Source organism: Lygodium microphyllum, chromosome 8 (genome assembly GCF_053477565.2).
Source record: "Lygodium microphyllum isolate KBCC chromosome 8, Lygodium_microphyllum_v1.1.10, whole genome shotgun sequence".
In the NCBI taxonomy this organism is placed as follows: Eukaryota; Viridiplantae; Streptophyta; class Polypodiopsida; order Schizaeales; family Lygodiaceae; genus Lygodium; species Lygodium microphyllum.
In genome coordinates, this window is record NC_141142.1 from 36,027,830 (window position 1) to 36,054,282 (window position 26,453).

Below are 26,453 nucleotides of genomic sequence, written 5' to 3' on the forward strand. Positions count from 1 at the left end.
AAAATGGACTGAGCATAATGAACAGGCAGCTGAACGATAAGATTGAAAAGCTGGAATTGAAGATAGAAGCCCAAGATAGGGAGATTCAATCACTTAGGCAGCTACTGACTGACATTCAGCTCAGCCCCAAGCTAGAGGAAGGAGAACTTCAACCTAGCATGACCGAGGAGCTCACCTGCATCAAAGAGGAAGTACAACAACTCCAAAAAAAAGCAAGAGGAGATGACGAAGGAGGCTGTTTCTTGGGCAGAGATGCTCAAGAAAACCCAACAGCAAGTAGAGGAGGCAGAGCAATGATTCAAATTGCAAAGGAGGGTAAACACCTAGCACACACACCTACAACAACCATAATCAATGACACATTGGAAGAGGAACAAAAAAGGAAAATGTGAGCACTACATGTTTGGGTGACGGGGCTGAAGATGCATGAAAAAGTGGATGAGGACACCAAGGTGCTATTCACATTAATGAATATTAAGAAAGACATGCATGTCTCCGCTTGGAGAGTGAGCAAGAAAAGCACAGAAAGGGAGAGCTCAAAAGAGCGTGCACTCATTCTCCGCTTCCCCACCATGGAGGCTAGGAGAGACTTCCTAGCTCAACGCCGTACATTGAAGGGGACCAGTGTGTTTTTGGGTGACGATCTCACACCAACCCAACTAGCCCACATGAGGGAGTACATGCCAAAAATTAAGGCAGCCATGGAGGAGGGCAAACTCGCCTTCTACAGAGGAGGGAGAGTGGTAGTCATGGAGAGGGGCCACAAATGACGGCGTGAGACCTATGGGAACTATGGGACCAGCCTTGCAGTGGCAGTTTGAAACTATAACGAAGCCCTCCGATTGGATGTGGGAGCTTTTGAGGAGACATTCAAAGGGAGAGATATAGTGTTCTACTCAAAGACACATCAAGGACCACATACTGCACTTCCACGGTTGACAGGCTATAGGTGGGAGTCAGCTTGCAGGGAGACACGCGACCACAATAATCGCGGGTCGGGAGGAGTAGTAGTGTTATTCAAGGAGGAGCTACAACAGATGATCGAGGTAGTCCACAGAGATGAGAAGACCAAATACATGTGGGTGAGTTTGTGTGGTGAGGAACCCACTTTGTATGTTGCCATATGCTATTTTCCCCCTATGAAGTCCCGATACGCCCCACCCAAGGGGCAATCACCATATGTGGCTTTGGATGAGGATATTTGGGAGTTCTCGAAGGAGGGAGAGGCTATCTTACTAGGAGACTTTAATGCTAGGACAACCTCCCATCAGGTGTCTTTCTTTGATGCAACTGAAGAGATGCTCAGGAGCGGGATGTGTTAGAGCTACAGCTGGAGAGGATATCTCAGGATATGGGGGCAGTCACCGAATATGGAAGATACCTTGTGGAGATGGGCACAGCACACAAGTTGGCCATTCTTAATGGCATGGCTAGATACCCCCTATCCGGCGCCTTCACACGTTATCCTCACCGACATGGTGCCAGCATAGTAGACTATGTTCTTGCCCCATAGATGCTGATATCTCACATCCAAGACCTCTCAGTATCCCCACGCCTTCTCAGAGTTGCAGTGGATCATGCCTACCTATCATTCACCATCGACCTCCAATTCACTGACACACAGACCCATCATGCAGCTCACTGACACCCGAGATACCTCTTTTCCAGAGAGACAGAGGATACCTATGAGGTGGAGATCCTTAGATTGTTACATGATGCAGACCCCGACGTTCCATTACAGGAGCTGACTCAGCAGTTCAGTGAGGCCCTACACATCGCTGCAGGTGTAACCTTCCCACACTCACGACCCACACAGAGAGCCTCCACTGAGGTGACACCTCGGAACAGATGGTATGATGATGAGTGCCGTGAGACCAAAGCACGGCTACAGAGAGAGATAGCACTGGGTCCACTACCCACAAACAGGCACAGATAGCACTGGGGTCCACTACCCACAAACAGGCACAGATACTCTTTAGACACCTCACACGGTGGAAGAAGAGAACATTCTTGGCCCAGCTAGAGCGCGACCTATATCAGTTATTCTTGAGCCAGGACTCTAGAGAGGCTTGGAGGCTTTTCAGAGAGCATTGCCCGACCACACCTATTACGTCCACTGCTGTCTGGGAGGAGTATGCAGCTAGTCTTTATACTGTGAAGGATCAGCCACCTCTTCCTAACTCACTTGAGCCTTGGCCAAAGACCACCACTTTCTTTACAGAAAGTAGGGTCCGAGAGGCCATTAACAGACTTAGCAGAGAAAAGGCACATGATCACAATGGATTAGTAGCCGAGCACTTGATCCATGCTAGAGATTTGGTGGCAAGATTCCTAGCTTACATGTTTAACAGAGCCATGTGTGAAGGCCTACCAAAAAGCTAGAGCACGAACACTATTGTGCTTATCCTCAAGTCAGGGGACCCTACTCTATCCAATAACTGAACTATCATGGTTGGGCATACATTGGCTAAGTTATATGCTTCCATCCTTAAGCATGAGTGAAGCAGGTGGGCAGAGATGTGGGGTCTTACAGTCCAGGGACCAGGCTGGCTTTAGGAGAGGCTTCTCCACATTGGATCACATCCTCACACTCAAAGCGATCATTGAGGAGGGAAGGGCCCATGGCCGACGGGCCTACTGCTGCTTTGTGGACTTCCGCAAAGCCTTTGACACAATACCAAGAGACAGGCTGCCAGAGAGGGTGATACTTCATGTTGGTATGCACAGATGTCGGTCCGGTTTCAGCTGCATGGCTTTAGCATAGACAAGTTAACCCTCTTCCAATACTCCCTTGATTCACCATCTCTTGATCTGAGTAGATTAGAGATCCGCAAGGTCATCAGGATGGATCTTATCCACTTGGATATCAGGCGGACATGGTTGATGCCAAGGCAAGAACTAGGGACAAAGATGGCTTTCTACCATGTGCATTTCCCTCATATACAAATGATGGATTTATTGTTCGCCCGAGATACATGGGCACCCATCTTTCCCATGGGATCAGATGTACTATTGGCCAATTGCGCACCTCCTCACATCAGCTAGAGATTGAGACTGGCAGATATAGATCCATCCCACCAAAGGAGCGCATATGCCAGATATGTCAATTAGAGCCAGAGACAAAGGAGCATTATATTTGCCGCTGCCCAACGTATTATGAGATCCGTGGTCGTTTCCACTGTCTCTTTAGAGACGGATTTGAACCACTATCCAGAGTCATGGATTTTACCGATCAGCGATGCCTTGGCATCTTTCTTCTTGAGATACGACGGCTTCGTGACATGCGCCTCAGTAGTACAACTGCCCCAAGACATCGAGGCCCCTCACAGAGGCAACTCACAAACTTCTTTGCAAAGAAAACTCGAAAGACTTCAATACAGTTACAACCACAATCCACACGAGAGCCTCTCTCACTACCACAGTCCACGCACAGACAAGTACTGATTGATCGAGCCGTTCAGCTTAGCCGATCCAGACGTCCTAGGCCTCGGCACAGACACCGACGACACCTTCATAGGCGGATACAAGGGATTATTGCTCCGGCTAGAGCTAGGTCCTTCATACCCACATGAGACTGTACCATTTGGAGCTCATTGTTACTAGATAGAGCTCTATGTTTTACACATAGCTATAGTTGGTTTCCTTCATAGAAACAGGGAACGGCCGTTCCAAGCCTGTTGACTGAAAATTAACGTTTTTTCCCGCTTTTTTTTTTTTGCTTGGATCACGGTCTTTCTACCACATATTCACCCATCTCCATTGCCTAATGTGCACACACTAATCTCTCTCTCTCTCTCTCTCTCTCTCTCTCTCTCTCTCTCTCTCTCTCTCTCTCTCTCTCTCTCTCTCTCTCTCTCTCTCTCTCTCTCTCTCTCTCTCTCTCTCTGGTTGAAGATTCAAAGTGTCAAGACAACCCACAAGCTAATTGGAAGTCCATGCAAAGTTCAAATTTGATGCATTATGAACTCTTGCAAATCAAAATCAAATTTCGGCCGATCCTCAATTCCAAGGTATTCATCCATTTATATTGTCTAATTTCAAGGAAAATAGGGATAATTGGGGCAATTCAAGGCAATTTGGAGCTATGGGGGTAATCGAGTCAATTTTGGGACATTTGGGTCGATTTCATGCATTGACGGGTATTAGGGCAATTAGAGGGGCATTCTTTGGGGCAATTTGGGTCATGCACGGCATATTTGGGGCACTTAAGACATGTGTCGTTCCCCCCATTCCCGGTCCCCGACCTTGGACGTTTCCCCCCGTTGCAAGGGGTCCTGTTCTCGTTCCCATTCCCCGTTCCAGATAACTATGGTTTCCTTTCTTATTTTGCTTTGTGCTACATATATATTTTGCCCAAACAGTTGTACCATCATACACATGATTGTAACTCATGGTCTCATAGGTCATTTTGGCCTTTTGTAGACGTTAATATATCATCTCATCTCATCTCATCTCATCTCATCTCATCTCTCTCTCTCTCTCTCTCTCTCTCTCTCTCTCTCTCTCTCTCTCTCTCTCTCTCTCTCTCTCTCTCTCTCTCTCTCTCTCTCTCTCTGCATCCTTTGCATTAACGGCATACATTCTCGATCAATTTATTTAATGACATATTTGGATTGGATTAATGATAATGACTAGTTTAATCTACATTTAAATTAGTAAAAAGCTTGGCACTCGCTTTTTTTCTCCTTTCTTTTCTCTCTCTCATGTTTTCCCCTTCTTTGTAATAGCCTAGTCCTCTCTCTCTCTCTCTCTCTCTCTCTCTCTCTCTCTCTCTCTCTCTCTCTCTCTCTCTCTCTCTCTCTCTCTCTCGTTTTCCCCTTCTTTGCTGGACACACACGCGAGCTCCATACCCAATAGTGTGAGAGAGGACAGGATCGAAGCTTAGCACAGGAAACCAGTAGACTGTGAAAGTGAAGCAGGACACCCAATACGATTGACTGAAAGAGTGTAGTATGCTAGTACAAAGTACGACCCTTAAACCTTAGGGTTGTAGGGGGCATTCACACTCCAACAAGATAAGTGCTCGTTAAGTGTGTGTCATAAGCACATACGAAATAATATCATAAGTCTGGGGGAAAAAACCTCTCCTACCAAGAGTAAAAAGTACCCCAATGTCCTACTGATCACCGACACTCCTATGTGAGGGTAGGCGTAAGTGAGGCATAAGTGAAATAGCCAGCAAACCCCCCTGGAGTGAAGAGTGATCAAGAGTACAAGGATCATCCGCCACCAAAGGAGATCAAATTTAAAGCATTGTAAAATGCTTCAAATTTGTCACAAGGTAGAGCTTTGCTGAAGATGTCTACCACATTACTGGTGGTAGGACAATAGATAATGCTGATATCGCCTACATGCAACCTCTCTCTGACAAAGTGATAATGTATCTCAATGCGTTTCATGCGTGCATGAAACACTGGGTTCCATGCCACTGCAATGGTACTCTGACTCTCAGTGAACAAAGGAGTAGGCTCCGTAACAGATACATCCAGATCAGCAAGCAAGCGTCTAATTCATATGCATTCAACTGTGGTAGTGAAAGCTGCCTTGTATTCAGCTTCACATCATGATGTGGCAACAGTGGACTGTTTCTTGCTAAGCCAAGATATGCAAGATGAGCCAAGAAAGAAACAATTGCCACTAGTGGAGTGATGTGAATCATAATCACCAACCCAATCAAAATCATTGTAAGCATGTAACTGCAATGGTCCCTCCTTGGCATAAAGGAATCCAAGAGATCTAGTACCTTGCAAGTAATGAAAGACACGCTTAATAGCTTGCCAATGTGACATGTGTGGCTGATGCATATATCTGCTCAGGGCTGAACCTGCAAACTATATGTTTGGCCTAGTGTTGCATAAGTAAATAAGACATCCAACTATTGAAGCATATGTGTGTATATCAAACAAATCACTATCATCATGTAATGACAGCTTTAGTTCAGGTTCCATTGGTGTACAGACTGGCTTACAATCCTGTAAGCCAAACTTCTCAAGAAGTTTACCAATGCATCTTGACTGTGATAACCCAATACCTCTAGGATCATGTATGAATTGAATGCCCAAGTAATAATGCAAAGACTCCAAGTCTTGCATGTCAAATTTTATTGCAAATTTTGTTTAAATGCTGAAATCTGACCAGCATGTGTCCCTGTAAGCAAGAGATCATCAACTTAAAGACAAATGATCAGCATGGATCCCCCTTTCTACATACGTAAAGGGTAGACTCAGATGAGCTGTTTATGAACCCTTCACTAAGCAAGAAAGCATCTATCTTTGCATACCAAGCTCTAGGAGCTTGTTTCAAACCATTTAAAGCTTTTTTCAGTTTGTAAACCAAGTGTTCCAAGCCCTAAATTGCAAAACCAATGGGCTGATGTACATATACTTCCTCATGAAATTCCTCATGTAAAAATGTAGTTTTAATATCCAACTGATGCACAATCCATCCATAATGAGGAGCCAAAGCAACCATAAACCTGATGGTCCTCATACGGGAAGTAGGAGCAAATGTCTCCTCATAGTCAATGCCTTTCTTCTATGTATAGCCTTTAGCTACAAGCCTTGCCTTGTATTTGTCAATGGATCCATCTGCATTTCGTTTCACCTTGTAGACCCATTTTGTTCCAATGGCTTTCTTCCCAACTGGCAAAGACACCAAATCCCATATTTGATTCTTAGTGATAGAATCCAATTCAGCTTGCATTGCTGCCATCCAATGCATACTCTATTGCACATCCTCATAACATTCAAGCTCCTGATCGTCAAGGGTGCTTGCTGCCATAATAAACTCCATGGTATGTGCAATATCATGCATACGAGCTTGCCTTCTAGTACGACCAGCCATGGGTGCATCCAGATGACTATCTTTCATAGTCTATAAATACCATCTAGGCATTTGTCTTGCCTCTTGACTCTGCATAAGCTCTTGCTAAATTTCAGTTTCAGCACTTTGCTGATTCAGATCAGCCAATGGCTGATTTTATGCATTTTCCAAAGGAGCAGCTGGCTGAACATTGAGTTCACTTGTTGAAACTCTAGCTGAATCACCAAATGTAATGGGCAGCACCCTTCAAATACATCACGGGCAGCCTAATATGTGTCTAAACCAACTAGGGACAATTCTGATTTTTCATCAAATAGTACATCCCTACTGACAAACACCTTTCTAGAAACAAGATCATAGAGTCTGTAGCCTTTGCTCTCACTACTATATCCCACAAAAATGCATTTAACAGCCTTGTTATCCAACTTTTTTCTGAGTACCTTTGGAATGTGTGCATATGCAAGGCACCCAAAGGTAGAAAAGTGTCCAACAGAAGGTTTCCCATTGTTCCAAGCCTCAAAAGGTATAATTTTCTTCAAAGCTTTGGTGGGGCATCTGTTCAAAACATGGCAAGTACACATGAGTGCTTCCATCCAAAAATTGTGAGGCAACCTCTTTGCCTTCAGCATACATCTAGCCATCTCCATGAGTGACCCATTCTTCCTCTCTGCAACCCCATTCTGCTGTGGAGTATACGCAGTAGTGTACTGATGGACAATGCCCTTCTGCTTCAAAAAAAAATTCAGCATAGAGGACATGTATTCCCCCCCTCGGTCCGAACGGAGAGTCTTAATTTTACAACCAGACTGGTTTTCAACAAGTGCAATAAAAGCCAAGAATACATTATACACTTCTGACTTTTTGACCAAAGAGTAGACCCAGCAAAATCGAGTAAAGTCATGAATAAAAGTCACAAAATAGTAGCATCCTCCCAATGACTTTGTCTGCATAGACCCACATACAGCTGAATGTACTAACTGCAACTTGGTTGTTGCTCTAAAAGCAACATCACAGGGGAATGAAAAACTATGCATTTTCCCCAAAATACATCCTTCGCACAAGTGCTCAGGAGGTCTCTCCAGTAGAGGAAATCCATCTAGCATCTGCGTACGCTGTAAGGGCATCAAGCTGCCAAAGTTCACACGCCCCATCCTAGCATGCCATAACTCTACATGTATCATAGCAAGGGTAAGAGTGGATGCCAAGTACGCTGACTGATCAACTAAAAGAGCATCCAACTCATATAACCCATGACATAAAGTGCCTGTCAAGACCAAAGTCATGTGTTCTTTGTCTCTTAGCATGCATCTGTCATCATCAAATGTGACATGAAATCCACAACGTGCCAAAGAAGAAATAGAGAGCAAATTCTTCTTTATGCTTGGCACAAATAAAGCATCCCGTAGGCGGAGAATAGAGCCATCAATGGATCTGAGCACAATCTCCCCAATACCTCGAATAGGGTATGATACATTGTTGCCACACTGATACAGACTTGCCAACTGGAGCTGCACCAACAAAAGCAAATAAATCTCTGTGAGATGTAATGTGCCTAGAAGCACCACTGTCAAAAAACCAAGTGTTTGGATCCTCAGTAGAACTAAATGCTCGATCTACCCAAGAGGTGTCATAACTGCATGTATAAAAACAATAGTCCCTGTCTGCAACAAAGAACACGGACTCAGTAGCAGTGAAAGGAGCATCAGAAACAAACATTCCTGACTTCTTCTTCTTCTCCTTGGCAATGTGGTTTCTGCATTTAGTGATATAGTGGCTTGGCTTTTTACAATAATGGCAATTGTCCTGTTTGGCTTGCATGCCATGTTGTTCTTTATTTGCCTGTGATGTGTCAAAAGTCCCAAAACTCTGCGAAGCATTCTTCACTTGGCTGCTTTTGCCCTTCTGTCTAGCCATAAAAGCCTACTCAGAGGCAATAGCATCCACACCACTATTCCTCCTTGTTTGCTCCTCCTCTAGAAGCAAACTGACTAACTGAAGAAAAGTGATTGGCTGCGCAGCAATCCTCATGGTGAGGTTTAAGGCCGTATGAAAAGCCAAGTACGAAGGAGGTAATGAGTTCAAAGTAGTAGATATCATCTGTGCATCCAAATAGTACTCGTCCACATTCATGAGTTGCTCTCGCAAGTCCTGAATTTTGTTCAAGTGATCCTAAATAGAATTACCTTTATCCAATTTCAATGTCTCTAGCTCTTTCTTTAAGAAAGAGATGTGAGTCTCATTCTTGCCTGCAAATATCTGCTCCAAAGATAGCCAAGCTTCTCGTGAAGAATCTGGTGAACGAATGCGGGGAATGATTGACCGCTGAATTACCAATGCAATCAACGACAAAGCCTATGCATCCCGTGTATCCCATGCTTTTTGAGATGTTGATCTTTGCGGAAGTGACTAAAGTGGAGCAGCCTAAGGTGCCCGTTGTGCACGTCCTCTTGGAGGAGGAGTGGCTGGAGTCACAACTCCAAATCAAGCTTCTTCTCCATTGACATAATCCCAAAGATTTTTTGCCACAAGTATATTCTTCATCATGAAGGGCCAAAGTGAATAGTTATTTCCATCCAGTCTGTCCTCTTTGGATACATAGGTGAAGACATCTCTTCCCTCATTTGCCATGATTATCAATTACCAAGAAAAAGTAAAAGAGCAATGTCGAAGCAGGATTACACTAAAAATCTGAAAATTTTCAAAAATTGCAAAAAATAACTTTCTGGAATTGGTGTACAGAGGTGCACTCTGTCAAAACTGTCTGTAATGCACGCAATTCAATGTGCATTTAGTGTTCATCAATGTACCAGCAAAATCCCCAAATTTTCCTGCCTTAAATTTGTTCAAAACAATCTTTCTATGACTGTAACTGCAGTGCGTATGCCAATGTCCTCAAAAAACATAAAAGCCCCAAATTTTTGATAAATTATCCAAAACATTTGCATCTAATGTGTCCAAGACACGTTTCTAAATGCTATGCATGTTGCGTAGGAACCCCTGCTTCCAAAAATTGCAGCTAGAATTTAAAAATTTTTATAAAAACGTTTACCACAAAAATCACATGTTGACTAGCGCAGTTTCGTCAGTAGGTGTCAAGCGGGTTCGTCGGGTACAGGCGGCGCTCGGGCTGAGCTGGCAGCAGGACGGACATTAGCAAACGGACGACTAGCGGGGTATTCTAGGTGACGAACAGCACAACAATATTGACGGGACGTGCAGTAGTTGACGGGGGACATCGACTCTAACGGAGCGTGGAGTAGTTGAAGTGGCGTTTGGCAGGGCAATGCAGGCACAGGGGCACACTCAACTAGCGAAGAGAAGGCATCACACGGTATTCTTGGAGGGCACTGGCCGAACATTTTGCTGGCGAGAGCAGCACAGAGGACGAGCACTGGTCACACGTAAGCGCAGCACAATAGGCGGACTAGCGAGGCAGTGGTACTGGGCATGATGAGAAGGGTACTGACAGTGCAGACAGAGGCAATGTCACTACTGAAACTGACTGGGGACTTCTGTAGACTGAGCGGAGCTAAGCTAAACAAAGCCTTAGTTGAACAAAACCAAGGCTTAATACCAAATGTGAGAGAGAACAAGATCAAAGCTCAACACAGAAAACCAATAGACAGTGTGAGCTAAACAAAGCCTCAGTTGAACAAAGCCAAGGCTTAATACCAAATGTGAGAGAAAACAAGATCGAAGCTCAACACAGAAAACCAATAGACAGTGTGAGAGTGAAGCGCGACACCCAATACGATTGACTGAAGAGTGTAGTATGCAAGTACAAAGTGCAACCCTTAAACCTTAGGGTTGTATAGGGCGTTCACACTCGAACACAGTAAGGGCCCGTAAGTGTGTGTCATGAGCACATGCGAAATAATACCATAAGTCTAGGGAAAAAAACCTCTCCTACCGAGAGGAAAAAGTGCCCTAGTGTCCTACTAATCACCGACACTCCTATGGAGCATAAGCGTAAGTGAGGCGTGAGTGAAATAGCCAACAAATAGTTGTCTCGCTTTTATTTTACATGACTATGAATTACTTATTTATTGCATGGTAAGTATATGCATATAATGCATCTACATCCTTTGTATGATCTTGTGAGAGTGAGAAATACTTCTCTCTCTTAAGTTAATTATAATTTAGCACAATCTCAAGGAACTTGGATCAAGAAAGAATATATTCCTTTCCACCACGAGAATTGATACCCCATCTTAAACCCTCAACTTGTATCCATTTCTTTAATGTTTCTATGGCTTTCATTTTCTTTCTATTGTCTCATATTGTTAAATCTAAGAAATAAGGGAACATTATAGTTGCGAGTGCTATCAAATATTTAGCTCTATCCTCACCTCAACACTAGTAATACTTACAACTGTATGTTTACTTATTGCATCCCTTGCATTGAGTACTTGAGTATATTTTCTTGAGAGTTTCAATGCAAAACTTAAGTGCTATCCTTCAAGCCGTTCAAAGCCTTAGAGAGAAGAATGAGCATATTTATGAGCAACTTCTCAAACTGGCAAGAGTTGAAAAGCCTAAAGAATTCAAAGAAAAAGCTCATGTGCTTTTAAGAGACAAAGGCATACCAATGGAAGCCCAATTGCTTCCAGGAGGTATAGTGGAACAAATAAAGATCACATTCTACTTCAAAACAAAGAAAGATAGAGCATCAAAGGCAATCTTGTTCTTCAAATTCATTCATTGTCTTTTCTGATGGATCCTCATCAAGTGAAAAAGAGATACATCCTTCTTATGAAAGACCTCATTCTCGATAAAAGTGTTTACATTCTCAAGTCTAGTCTCCATCTTCATTCCAATCAATTACTTCATCATCTTCAATTTCAAGAGCTCGGCATGAACAAAGACATAAGACAAAGAAGACCAAGTCACTATCTTAGCTTAAACAGAAGATCAGATTCCGTACGTATCATGGTTCACAAAATCATGGTATTCTTCTCAAGTTTATTCATCAATTTTCAAATCTTTGTATTGTCATGAAAATTATTAAGAAAATAAAAAATAAAGTTTACACTTTACATTTTATGGACCTAGCATAGTTGAGAGAAATGGGAAAACAGAAATGGAAATGGAAACAAAAATGAGAATGAAAACAAAAACATCAAATTTCAATGAGGGAAAATGGAAACGCCACGTCATCCAAGGGGTTTTTCTTAGAGTCTAGGTGCTTACAAGCTAAAACTTAGAATGCAAGTTTCATACTCAAAATCAAAGCTTTCTAATTTCAAAGTCGTTGAAGAGTTCTACAAAAAGTGTAAGCTCAAAGGAGCTTTGTGATACATACAAAAATTTTGACACATAATCAATATGTTGATTACAAAGAACGAACAATTGTAAAAGTCCAAAACCATACAAGAGAGTGAATGTTAACTAATTATTATCTCTTAGTTTCTCTTCCTCTATGTCTCCCTTTTCAACATACATGCATAGTCTTCTGTTTGTTGTACGCAAATCCTCTTCATTATCATGCTCCTCATTAGCAAAGAAAGTTGAAATGGATATAAACGACTCTAAGCTTAAACATTTTAAATGATGAAACATAAAATATTTAACAATTTAAGTTTTCATGAAGTATTTAAACATTAAATATTAAACGATTATTTAACGTTATGAGTTTTAAAGAAAACACAACATTAAAACATTAAACATTTAACAATAAAACATTAATAATACTTGAAGAACATAACAAATTAAAAAGCATAAAGAACGTGAATAATAATGTTAATGCTATATATGAAGTACAAAGAACATAATGATTAATAACACTATGCTTAACAAACGTAAAGAACATGACGATTCATAACGCTATTTTTAAAACGAAAACAATATACTATCTTTTGCTAAAAACGTTTCGGTCTTGTTCGGAAACAGGGTGAACCAAAATATTTCCCCAAGGGAAAACGCCACACGGCAGTCATTTTGAACAAGGAAATGTGTTTCTGGTCCTCCTCTACACGTTTCGGCGCTTCGGGTCTTATAAAGGGGCATTTCAGAGCGTTTCCTGCTTCTATGGGACCTAGACCACACTTAATGGACAGGGTTGGAATATGATCGTGCTGCCCCAAAATCACAAAGATCCTTTGTCTACATGAATACAAGGCCAATTTCTTCCTATTCATTGCAAAAGAGATGTAAAAATGAAACGGGATTGGCTCTCGCAACAGAAAAAACAAGTCATTTAATGACCATACAAAGGGGTTTTAGGAGCTACTTTTAAAGGTCCCGACATTTCAAGAAAATAAGCATCTTGGAAAAGCATCACAATACTCACTACCAAAACTCCCATACTAGGAGTGTATGCTCTTTGGGGGCCCCTCCCTAGGAGCCAAGCCTGCATGCAGCAAAGGATCAAGAACAGGGAGAAAAGGAATTAAAAATAAAGGAGGAACCATGAGAAAAGAAAAGAGATATCTGCTAGCCTCCATGCACAGTGGGTGGGTAGGTAATTGATCAACTAGGTGTCACTCACTAAGCACTGTCAAAAATTATATGTTCTTCACAGGCAGAAAAGACCCAAGATACTATGTTTGGAATCAGTATGTGCTCCAAACACTTCACTTTGACCCTCTCTCCTCTCATCGAGTCTCTCAGCCAAGAGTTGCCAACTCCATGCAGATGGTCTCTTCCCACTATACGATTTTGATTCCTAAGGTAGAGGCAGTTTATTTCGCAAACCTACAACAAATCAGTACTCATTTTCTCATCTAGCACAGACTCATTGGTAAAGTTTCACAATATCTGCACTACCTATCACAAGTCAAGAAATTTAGAGACAAGAGCAATGTTAAAATAAATAGATGCATTACACATACCATCACAGCAAAGCAAAGCATACATATTTTCTTTAGATTAATAAATCATACAATTCACATGAAAGATACAAATATCCAACAAATGCATATAAGACATACTTTTTATCAAGAGGCCAGTAAACTCGCACTCGAAGTCCCACACAGGCAGTTTGAGTTGTGTCTTTAACAGGAGGGATTGAATCTTTGAGCAAAAAAGGCAAAGTCATTGATTGCAGATCCAATTTTGAACCAAAGTAACACAAGCCTGAATGCAATACCTCCTGAGTACACCGACAATTGGAACTTGTTCTTTTGTTGACGGAAAAACTGATCAATCTGCCATACCAATAATATAACTCATCAAGAGCTAAATTGTTGTGTACCTCAGTGTTGTCACTCCCAGCAGGTTGGTTCCTTCCAACCAAACTTTAGCACATTAAAAAATGGAATTGAATTCATAAGGATAGAGAAACAACATGGATGCCCAAGATGGCTGCCAAGGTCATTGATAGCAATAATGACTCGAGACAGGCTGACTTTTTATTATAGCAAGCATAAGTATTACAGTCACATGAGTAGATCATACTGCAGAAACCCTAAGGCATAGTGTTCAAATCAGCTGCACAGCAGAACTGTGTTTCAATCACACGTTGTTCACCTATCTCAGAAGTAGCAAGTCACAAAGCTGTAATCTAGGCTTTTCTAAGACACAGTGCATGCACACTATTTCCGCACTTGTCATTATGTATGGCCACAACACACACACACACACACAGAGGTACAGCTTCTCCCACCTGTTAAATAACTAGAGCTAGAGAATGAAACTTACCCGGCCATTTCTACCAAAATGGCAAAACTTAGTTTTTTTGACTGACTGCGCCAGAAGCACTTCCCTGGTAACTATCTGCCAGGCCACATTGGAGGAAATCTTTTGTTTGCTCAATTTTGCTCGTAGCTTGCCTCTACAGGAGACAGCACCACAAAGACACTCTTGATCTGCTCCAAATGGAACAAACCTGAGACAAACAACCTGATATCAAAATCTCTGCCACAATCTTCAAAATAGATCTATGTTTCACAGAGCTGGCACAATAAGTAGCCTAGAAAGACAACTTTTCAACGATTTGATCAACCTATCTCACAAGGAGTGGGTCCTAAGCTTTTAACCACTATGCAAAACCCTATGAAAAACAGTAACCATAAGACAGAGAAAATTTCAAACAACAGGGAAATAATTTCTGCAACAGTACAGCAGAGGCTGTCAGCTCATTTATTCAAAACAGCTCAGTCTACTGCAAGAATCTGACTAATATAGGGATCCCAGGTCAGACATTCTGGTTGACAAACATTCACATGACCAAATAACCCAGGCATATCGAGAATTGCTTCTACGTTCTCCAAACCACGCAAAGTGCATAGCCCATCTCTCCTGTATTCTTAGCCAACCTCTGGGAGCCCTCATGAAGCTTGACTATTCTTTTTGTAGAGATTTCACAACAAGGCCCTCAAAAGGCATCTCCTCTTGCATATGTCAAGTTACCCGTCCATGCCTTTCCACAAATTTTGTATTTATATCTTATACTTTGACCCTGAGTCATACAAGATGTGAATAGTATCGCAATCCACCTCACTAGTAGTGCAATATCACAGTGCCCACTGTAACTTGTGGCTGGAGGAAGCAGAGGTTTGTTTAAAATGGGTGGGGTAGCTAGAGCGGAAGACTGACCACCAACCACATATATTTTTTTGTGAAGTATTTCAGTACGCCTCATTGTTATGACCATTGTCACAAAGCATACACGGTATTGCCCTCTTATGAGCAGTAAGCTCATTTGGGGCCAAGAGACACGACTCACAACCCCAACCAGAGCTCAAGTCACCATATTGATTGTTTTTGTTCTGATGGTGCTGCTGCTTAGCACCCTTTTGAGAAGGCTGTGGTGAGGTATATGAGCGAGCTGATGAATGAAGCAACCTCAAAGTTGTCAGGCCAAACGCTAGACGAGAGGTGGGCTCTGCCCAGCTGATAAATGAAGCAAGCATAGTTACTAGGAACGGGGAACGGGACCCCTAGAACGGGGGAAACACCCAAACTTAGGGAACATGAACGGAGGGAACGGGGTGTGGGTGTGTGTGTGTGTGGAGAGAGAGAGAGAGAGACAGAGAGAGAGAGAGAGAGAGAGAGAGAATCAACACTTAGAATCTAGAGATATGAAGAATTGAAACACAAAAATGACTTTAATATTTTGATCACAAAATCATTGACCAGCCATATCGCATGTACACATAATTATAAATTGATCTATTGAATTTTTTTTTATATCAACCATAATTCGTGAAATTAGAGACATAATAATCAAGTTTCAACAATAATAAAGATTCAAAACATTGTAAACAACAATGGATTGTCGCATTGTAATCAACTATGTCGCATAAGTCCAACAAGTGTGCATTGCAAAGAAACAAAATATGCACTAAACTTTAAAGTCTAAAGATCCAAGTTACAAGTGCTTCAAGTTTCAAGTCAATACTAAAAAGTTCCAAGAGGCTAGCCGCTAAGTGCTCTCATTCATGGAAGATAGCTCCACTGTGTCCAAATGCTCATCCTACTGAACAACATCCCGGTCATCACCATCACCATCATCGTTGTCATATTTTTCCCAACATATAAAAGAATCAACCTTTGCAACTGATATACGAGCTAGCAAGCAAAGATTGAAGCTCACATAAACTAAGTCATTCGTCTTCATCGTACCAAGATGATTTCACTTCTTTGAGTGAATGTAATTGAATGAGCTCCATAGTTGCTCTAAACAAGAAGAGCTAATTGTTTGGCTAAGAATACGAATAGTCAAACTTTGCAACTTTGGAGCTTATGCCCCGTAGTCCTCCCACTATAAAGCAGCCGCAATATTTGTCATGTCCTCTAATACATCCTCTTTACCAAACATCCGTGATGTTTGCCAATACACAGAGAGCTAATTTTTGATTTTCCGATGCATTTCACGGCTAGGATAAAGCCTTGCAAGTACTGTGTTTCAAGCCTTGACCACCTCAAGGTCTCTTTCTTGCATCTTTCCTTGAAACTCAAGATTAAGCGCATATGCTATAGCATGCATAGGAGAGTCATACTCATTCCATCTGTTGATACATAGCTTCTTGATCTACTCATATATATCTGTATTTCGTTCCAAACTCTCCAACTTCTCAATCATGCGATCCATACCTTCATAGATCTTCCCAATGCATGGATCCATGTCATCTGCAAGCCTCAACATGTGCACGATAGAATCAACCATTTGGTTGGTGCGATTCACCTCATCCTAAAAATCTCTATCAAAGACATATGCATTACATAAACACAACAGTAGCAGTGGCAGCCCCAGTTCGATTTTCATACTCATCACTAGCAAATCGCTCCCTAATTGCACCTTTGTAATAGTGCAATCGACCAAGCATAAGAAAGTTATATACAAATTGTGTATCCAAGTATTTGAGAAGTTCTTTGTCACTTCTCTTGTGAAACTCAGCATGCAAGTACTAATGATTACATACAAATGTGACAATCTTATTGCCTTTCACAACAAGAGATGAAATACATGGCAAGTCCAAAATATCCTTCAACAAGTTATTCAAGCAATGCACCATGCATGGTCTAAAGGTGATATGTGGATACATTGCTATTAAAATGTTTCTTGTTGCCCTGTTTATAGGTTTACCATCTGCCACAAACTGCACTACATTTTCTGCCCCAACAGCCTACACTGCCTCACACCACTCGATGCCAATTCATCTGAACTCTTTCTAGTCTCTGAAACATCATGACTACTAATGAAGTATACATTCCCACGAGAATATGCAACGACACCATGTATGGACCTATGGCGTGTGTCACTCAATCCATCTGCTATCAATGTCACTCCATTTCTTTCCCATTGATTGTGAATATTTATTGTTGCAATCTCTATGGCTGCTTTCTCCTTCTGAAGCAATGTAGTCCTAATAGTTTTTTATGAAGGGAGCTTATATGTGGATCCATACTTTGCAATTTTTATTACCATATTCAAAAAAGAACGTGACCTGGTTGATTTGAATGCAATATGGTCATGCTAGAAAAAGTGTAACACTACTCCATTTGTTTCCTCTTTTTTCTTTGGTTCCCATGAAGTGTGCAATGAACTCCGTCTAACACCATGACTTGCTGCCACTGATGGCCCACGAGAAGGTTGCCTAGCCACTAATCTTAGTGGTCTTTTGCATGAAGCACCATGCCTTACTTGCCTTGAAGTCCATATTGTTAAATCCACTGCTATGTTTGGCGTCCTCCTAGCATGTGAATTCCCCATAGAAGTGGCTATGCAGTCAAGTAACTCCTACCTTTTCTCAATTGATACATTGGAACAAAAACGCATATATTTCTCCTCCTCGTGTAGAAGATGGGTTAGTGCGAGCATAAGAGCAAAGTTTGCATTTCCAAGGGCGAGCCCCTCCACCTCTCAATGGCACCCCTACATCTACCTCATCCCACCATGACCAAGTAGTGCTTTGACTTTATCGAGTTGTTGACAAAGTACCTGCTAAGGATGATGAAGATCCCATAGATGTCAATGTTGCTATCTATATAAAAGTGACAAATAATCGGTAAAGTTCAATGAAATTGCAGAAATTTGCAGCCAAAATTTCAATATGCATGTGTTAAATGTTTGCTAAAAATGCCCGCACTTTGCTTGCATTCCTTTTATTGAAAATGCCCCAAATTTGGGGCATTCTAGCCTACATTCCCTTGCTGAAAATGCCCCAAATTTTGGGGGATTTTCAGCTCCCAGATCTGGGACAATGGCTGATTCAAAATGCCCCAAATTTGGGGGCTCTTTCAAATCCCTAGATCCCAATGCCCCGAATTTGAGGACATTGCAACCAAATTTGGGCTCCAATCCTTGTTGAGAAAGCCCCAAATTTTGGGTCAACTGCCAACAACTAATCCAAAATGCCCCAAATTTAGGAGAGATTGCAGCCTGAATCATAGATGCTTTACATTGGGGCAAATCCGTGCTGAATCACCCCTAAATTTGGGGCAATGACTGATTTGAAGTGCGCACGAGAGAGAGAGAGAGAGAGAGAGTCCTCAATCCAAACAATGAGAGAGAGAGAGAGAGGTGGACGGCTTGCAGGTGATGGTTGACCTGCAACACATCGAGGGTAGATAGTTCGACAAGGAGATCGGGGCTGGTGGGAGCAGACAACAGGAGACATGCTGAGAGCAAACAGTCTGACACGGGGATCGAGGGTGATGGGGGCATACGACAGGAGAGACACAACGCACACAAACGACAGGCAGGAAACACGCAACGGACGGGTCATCGTTACCCTTTTTTTATTTAAAAAATTTCTCCCACTAGAACAGCCATTCCAAATAGGGAACGGCCAAGAAAGGGGGTAGAATGGGGCAAGGAATGGGCTGGAACTTTCCGCCAGCATTTCCCAGGCTCAGAACTCCCAGAACATGTTAATCCGTTCCTAAGTGCCAAAACGGGCGGTCCCTGTCTCTATGGAAACAAGTCAGGCCAAAACACTAGATGAGAGGGGCACTCTGCTTTAGAGTCCCTATATAAAATGGTAAACTCATGCTAAGGCAAAGCAAATGTTACTAGAAGACAAACTTGTAAAACAATTTGTTTTCTAGGCACCCATCACGTGAAAGTTGCTCCAATCATGACCCAAAAGTTGGTCATGTAGACCAACATAGGTTGGCCACACTTCCACAGATAGGCAAAACAAGATCATCTATTTTGGTTTAAAAGCAATCCATCATCACGCACAAGAAACTGTGCCCCTGCCATCACCCCTTCCACCTTCCTGCTCACCTCATAGTTGGACTCCCACACATGCACATGCAAATTTCTCATCATAGTTGATAACATACGTTTCATACTTCCATATGTGTATAGGTATGAAAGTATGATTAAAGTATGATTCAGACCCCTGGGCTGGCTGAATCATACGTTGCCCTAATTTTTTGCTTTAAAAACTGGAAATATGTAAGAAGGATAAGTTGAACCTTGTTAGGAATTGTAGACATTTCAACAAAGCTTATTCCCTTAAAAAACAAGCATAAAAGACAATGATATTTGACAAGGGAATGAACTTTTGAGAGAGTGTAGACTATAGAGCACTCAGAATTACAGCACAGGAGAGAGAGAGAGAGAGAGAGAGAGAGGATGAGCACTCAACAATGAGCACGCTGCAATATGCATGGGTTGAGCAGCCACTACCCTATTTTTGCACATGCTGAGAACACTCCCCTAAATCTGAATTTCTGCAAATGCTGCCCTGGTTCTGCACAGTGCACAGGCTGACAATTGATCTTGCTGGTTGCACATGAACAAGCTGAGACGCATAGGCCGCACATGCAGGTAATCTACAAGGGAAAATATTGAGGCTGCAGCAAAAAATGTCACCAAGCAAAAAGCAGCAGTTTTGACAAGTTGGGAGACATTTTTTTAAAACCCAAAAAATGGATAGGTATGAAATGGTTTTTCATATGTCTGCATACCAGACATTTACAGCCATCTGGTATGCTGAATCATAAGCATCTAAATCCAACTATGTTTCTCACATGGGAAAAGCTGTTTCAGACGTAAGGTATGGCAAAAATAACATACTTGACTTTTTTTTTGGGGGTGGGGGGGCGCAAAAAGATGGAGTGGGAAAAGTTTAACAAATGTGGGGTATGGAAAAACGAGGACTAGGAGATTCTGGGGTTATCATACTTCGAAACCCTCACCCCCCCAAAAAGAAAGCTTTTTGAATATTAGAGACATATGTTTCATGAACATGTGAACAATGAGTGTGTAACAGTGTGACATTGTAATTTGTGATTATGATGCTTTGAAGCTTGATCTTCTATGCTAGTTTGAAGTTAAGACTTTTGAAGATTAAAAATGCATAATCTTTTCTATTTTAGGTTTTCAAATATATCCCCCCTCTCCTCTAGCAAACCTCCATTTGAGCTAGAATACACAGCGGAATAGTAAAAGAGGCTGCCTTGAGTTGTGCAAGTCCATTTTCAAGCACTGAAGTGTGCACCGCCCTTTCTGCCTTCCTGCCCACTTGCCTTTCCTTCCCTCCAGGACACTTCTACTAGAGATGCAATATGCAACAGCATATTTAAAGAGAAAATACACATATATTATGAATGCAGAACACAAGATTATATAGGACAGTACAAGGGTTGACTGCTATCTGTGAAATGCCATAAGCTACCTCAGAAACACGACAGGCTCCCTCTGTACATACCAAGTAGCTAGTATATAAATGTGCCCACATGGCACACACCCTCCTTTTACAGGCAAAAGGTGGGACAGCCAATGTGACAAAAGGGTGGCTCAATAAGAGTGTAAGAGTGTAATATGTATGCATGTGAGCATCTGTGCATGCACACGCACGTCCGTGTGTGTGTGTCTGTGTGTGAGTGAGAGAGATACAAGGAAGCAGTAGCCATATGAACTAGGACACAAATTAAGGCAATATATTGCAAGAAAAACCACTTGGTTGAGTTACAAGGACTAGGTGTCACATTGCACAATGTTGCAAATTCCAATGAAGCTACAAGATGACCCTGAGGTGGCAAACATGAGATAACATGTCAAAATCATCACAATTGCACAAGGAACTTAATAAACAAAAAGTTATCAATAGGTTAAACTTGGTACTTGCATACCAGGCAAATAGATGATTAGGAAGGACTAATGCAATCAAACCTATGCTATAGGTGTCAAAAGTATAACTTGGTTGCCATCCTTTTCACCATATCTATGTCAACAGAGTGCACGAGGATCGAGACATGTGATGCCGTGGTTCACACAATGAGAGTGAGTACAAAGTAGAGAGAGAGAGAGACCACAAGACTTGATGTGGGTACAATCTCAAAAATACCACTTTAGGTTTTTTATAATACATATATATAGTACATGTGTAAGGGTGCTGTACACCCAAACACTGTAAAAGGCATGGTGACCCTTTATTCCCAACCTCCTCCCACCTAAAGGCAACGTGCTTGAAGGTAGAGAAAAGAATCAACTAAGTCCATGTATGTACAAAGCTGGAATACACATGTACTATCCAACCCCCATCATCTAGCGGCAATGAGCAAACTACTCTCTTGGAAGACCCTTCGTGAGAAGTTCTACTAGCATGATAGCACTCTGACTATCACAGTGGAGGATAGGAACCTCTATAATGCCAAGCTCTCTCACCAAATGTGAAAGCCATAAAGCCTTCTTGCATGCCTCAATGGCAACCACATACTCTGCCTTTTGTAGTAGGCAATGCAACACACTTCTGCAACCTGGATATCCAAGAGACTGCTCCCCCTGTGAACATAAACACATATTCTAAAGTAGACTTCCTGTAGTCATGATGACCAGCATAGTCTACATCTGTGAAGCCAACAATAGATGACTCCTTCCCAAAGCACATACACAAGTCATTTGTGCCCTTAAGGTATCTCATGATACCCTTCACTACTTCCCAATGCTTTTTGCCAAGATATGCCATGTGCCTACTAACCACTCCACTACAAATGCAATGTCAAGGCAGGTAGCAACCATAGCATACATCAAGCTACCAAAATAGCTGAAGCATAAGGAATCTTAGCAATCTCAACCTTTCCATCATCAAATGTAAAGTTGTTATCTGCACTAAGTTTCACATATGGAGGCAATGGGATACCAATGGCTTTCCCTTCCTCCATATTGAAATGCTGTAAAACTTTAGTAGCGTACTCCCACTGTGACAAATAGAAAAGACCATATAATCTATCCCTGAGTATATACATGCAAAGAATATGATTAGCCTCACCAAGATCCTTCATATCAAAGCTATTGTGTAAGCTTTATTTCAAGGAGTCCAAAGCATGAACATCCCTGCCTACAATCAACATATCATCCACATACAAAACCAAGAGAATGAGGTTGCCATCTGCTACCTTCTTGGTGTATAACCATTGATCAACTTGAAATTTATGGAATCCTTCAGATTGCATAAATGTATCAAATTTATGATACCATTCTCGTGATGCATGTTTCATCCCATACAAATTCTTGTTGAGTTTACATACCATGTGCTCTTTCCCCTTATCAACAAAACCCTCAGGCTACTGCATATAGATCTCCTCATGCAAATCATCATGGAAAAAAATTATTTTTACATCCATCTGTATGAGTTTCATACCTTTAGATACAACCAAGCCCAAAATGGTTCACAAAGCAATCATTTTGACTATAGGAGAAAAAATTTCATCAAAATCAATTCCATGTTCTTGCTTGTATCCTTTAGCAACCAATCGTGCTTTGTACATTAGCAAAGAACCAAAAGTGACTTTCATTCTATAAACCCATTTACATGGCAGCAATTCTTTTTCTTTTAGACAAATGCACCAAATCCCAAGTGCCATTTTTTATGAGAGATTCCATCTCTGACAGCATAGCCTTATGCTATTTCTTGCTGTCTTTTCTATCCATTGCTTCCTTGAAGCATGACGACTCACCACAATCTGTCAACATCACATAATCAACCACATAATTGAAACCAGGAGCAAACCTATTGACTATCTTGGCATTATGGTTGACCTAAAGATCCATTGATCAAGATTTGCTAGTTTTTTAGCCTGCAAATCTGCATTAACCGCTTGTTGTTTTGCAAGTTCAACATGTCATACAACCAATTCTAGTTGTTTCAAAGGCATTTGTTCTTGTTGAAATTGTGATACATCATGGGCAATATCTTGCTGGTCATTTTCAACATCATTCCCTACATTTTCAGGGCCATTTATAACAAGTATTTGCTGTTTTCCAATGGGCATTCTTTGTTGTCCTATCAATACATCTTTCTAGATTACAACCCTTTTAACTTCCTCAATCTTTTCAGGCTATTTATGCATGCGATCTTCCCGGAAGATAGAATCATTGCTGCGTACAATTTTCCTTTTTTCGGGATCCCATAGCTTATATCCCATTTCACCCTCATCACCATATCCTAAGAAAATACATTTGCAAGACTTAAGATCAAGTTTGTTGCATTCTTCCTTGTGAATGTGCACAAATGCCTTGCAGCCAAACACTCTCAAGTAAGCATACGAAGGTGGCTTGCCCAAAGACCTATCTGGTGATCAATTAATCAAGTGTACGGCTGTCATAACAACCTCTGCCCAAAATCCATGAGATAAAGCAGCATGTGACAGCATTGTATGAACCTTGTCTTGAATGGTTGTGTTCATACGCTATGCAACACCATTTTGAGATGGATTGTGAGGGACACTGAGCTCCCTTTTAATCCCTTTGTTGTCACAAAAGTCCTGAAAGGATTTGGACACATATTCACCACCATTGTCAGAGTGAAGACACTTTAATATCTTCCTGGTCTGATTTTCAACAAGTGCCAAGAATTTTTTTCATTTATCTGAGGCCTCGTCTTTACGACGGATTGAATAAACCCATACTTTGCATGTGGCATCATCAACAAAAGTAATAAAATACTTCTTTTTCCCTAGAGATAATCCTAGAATATGGCATACATCTAAATGTACCAACTCTAAGGGTGAAGATTTTAAATAAAGAGATTTTTCATGTGATGTTTGTGCATGCTTACCATAAATACAATGATCACATTGTTTAAATTCAACATATCTCAAATACAACAAATAACCCAAACGAAAAAGCACTTTCATTCCAGTTTGACTTAATTGTTCCAACCGGCTATGCCACAAAGAAACACTTGGCTACTCAGTTATGGTGACTACATGGTTATGCACACTAAATATATACAAAGAATACAAAGTATCACTTTTAGAGCCCTTGGCAACAATATGAGAGTCCTTACAACTTTTCCATTTGCCATCCCCAAGGGTGGTATGACTGCCTTCGTCATCTAGCTGCCATGTGCTTATCAAGCTCTTATTGAGCTGAGGTACATGCCTCACATTATGCAAAGCAAACACAGAGTCATGTTAAAATTCCAATTTCACACTGCCAATACTTGCAATTTGACATGCATAGTTATCCCCCAAGTGGATAACACCACATCCACTACCATTGTCATTCTCATGAGTGAATACATTTATCTCCTCTATCTTCACACTGCTATTCTTTGCAGGTTGGCTATCCTTTTTCTCAACCTTGTTGTCTTCAATGTTTTTGCTTTTGCCTTTCTCTTTCTTTAATAGAAAACAGTCACATTTGTAGTGCCCTTTCCTGCCACAATGATGATACTCCACATTTTTACAACAAGACTTGTTGCATATCCTATTTTCAAAACCTCCCTTTTGTTGAAATATGCCCCTAGTGTGTAATGCATTAGAAGACTTGTTTATTAAATTATTTTGCCTATTGAGTTCTTCCATCAACAAAGAACTCTCCACATCAAAATATAACAGTTGAGCATTTGAGTTACTCAAAGCTCTCCTGAAAGTATCTTAACTTTCAACCAAAGTGCATAGCAAGGAAATAGCCTTGAACTCATCATCAATGTGGAAATCCAAAGCAATCAGCTGACTGAAAATTAAATTGAACTCATTCAAATGTACAGGCATGGCTGTACCTTCCTTCATGTGAAGGTCCATTAACTTTTTCAGTCAATAAACCTTGCTGCCTACACTTTTCTAAGCATACAATTCCTCAAGTCTTTGCCACATTTCATATGTAGAATTCAACTTCTCAATGTTAAAGAGCAAGTTGGCTGACACTGAGAGTTCTATGGTAGAGCATGCAAACTTATCCAAATCATCGCACTCTTTTTGTTCCATACCTACTGGTCTTATTCCCTTTGCTTTGATGGGCTTCACCTATTTCTTCTATACCAAGACATTGTAGCACTATTTTTGCTATATTTCAAAACTGTGTGCACCCTCAAGCTTCTTGATGTGCAAAAGGTTGCTGTTGTCACTGTTTCCAGCCATGATTTGCAGCACTAAATTCACTCAAACGTCAGTAAATGCAAGCCCAAATATCGCACAAATGACTAGGGTACACTGCAAGTACCAACCAGCAGTGAAAATAAAGAAATTTCAGATCTGCATATTGATTTCCAGAATTAGAGAATGTCTACTACTGAATTCCACAATCAACTACAGTCAGATTTATAAGCTAATGCACCAATTGCATGTGAAATCCCCTTACCTCTGCTGCAATTTCTGTTCCAAATGCATTCTTGGGCACAAATTTGACGATTGCGATTAAAAGCCCCAAATTTCAAAGGCAAATCTGCTCAAATTGCATCAATACATGTATTCAAGTGCATATACCAAGCAATTCTTGCACAATTTGATGAAATTCTACAAAAGCCCCAATTTTCTCGGGTCAACTATGCACAAATTTCAATGAAATTGACAAATTTTCACTAAAATATGAAAAGCCCCAAATTTCCTGGGCAAATGTGCACCAAATTTGCAATTTCATAATCAAGTTGTCCTGTTCTACAACAAAATCCCCAAATCCAAGAAAAGCCCCAACTTTTCAACTCGAAATTTCACACTGTGCTTACACATGCAAACACCCGTCAATGGGCCAAAGGTTTAATTCAAAAAACCTTTGAAATTCTAATAAATAATGAAAAATCTGTCCTGTTATGTTGATTGGTCTGCCACCTATAGTTTGAGTTGTCTAACAAACTATCTAATGTAGCTTGACAGACAAACGAAACCTAACAAACTGTCTGGCACAGCCTGACAATTGTCCTAAAGTAGCTCTAATGATTGTCCTGTCACAGTTGTGACGCAACTCCAACAACCTAAGCTCTGATATTAGTTTGTCAACAAAGTGTGCAAGG

General features: G+C 41.2%; 1 protein-coding gene and 2 pseudogenes across 4 annotated transcripts in view; 2 read left to right on the forward strand and 1 right to left on the reverse strand.

Annotated features, from left to right (window-relative positions):
- LOC148032156 (histone-lysine N-methyltransferase ASHH3-like) overlaps positions 1–26,453 on the reverse strand; it is a 106,317-nt gene that overhangs the window by 12,900 nt on the left and 66,964 nt on the right. For all 4 annotated transcript variants that reach the window (XR_015691579.1, XM_087682795.1, XM_087682797.1 and 1 more), the window contains exons 8-10: positions 14,461–14,647; positions 13,910–13,967; positions 13,752–13,833 (exon numbers count right to left, since the gene is read on the reverse strand). Coding sequence is in view for 3 of the 4 variants with exons in the window: in XM_087682795.1 (XP_087538921.1) it covers positions 13,752–13,833; positions 13,910–13,967; positions 14,461–14,647 (327 nt within the window). In the remaining variant the exon portion in view is untranslated. The remainder of the gene's footprint in view (positions 1–13,751; positions 13,834–13,909; positions 13,968–14,460; positions 14,648–26,453) is intronic.
- On the forward strand, positions 1,038–1,645 carry LOC148032157 (uncharacterized; annotated as a pseudogene).
- Positions 2,845–3,572, forward strand: LOC148032158 (uncharacterized; annotated as a pseudogene).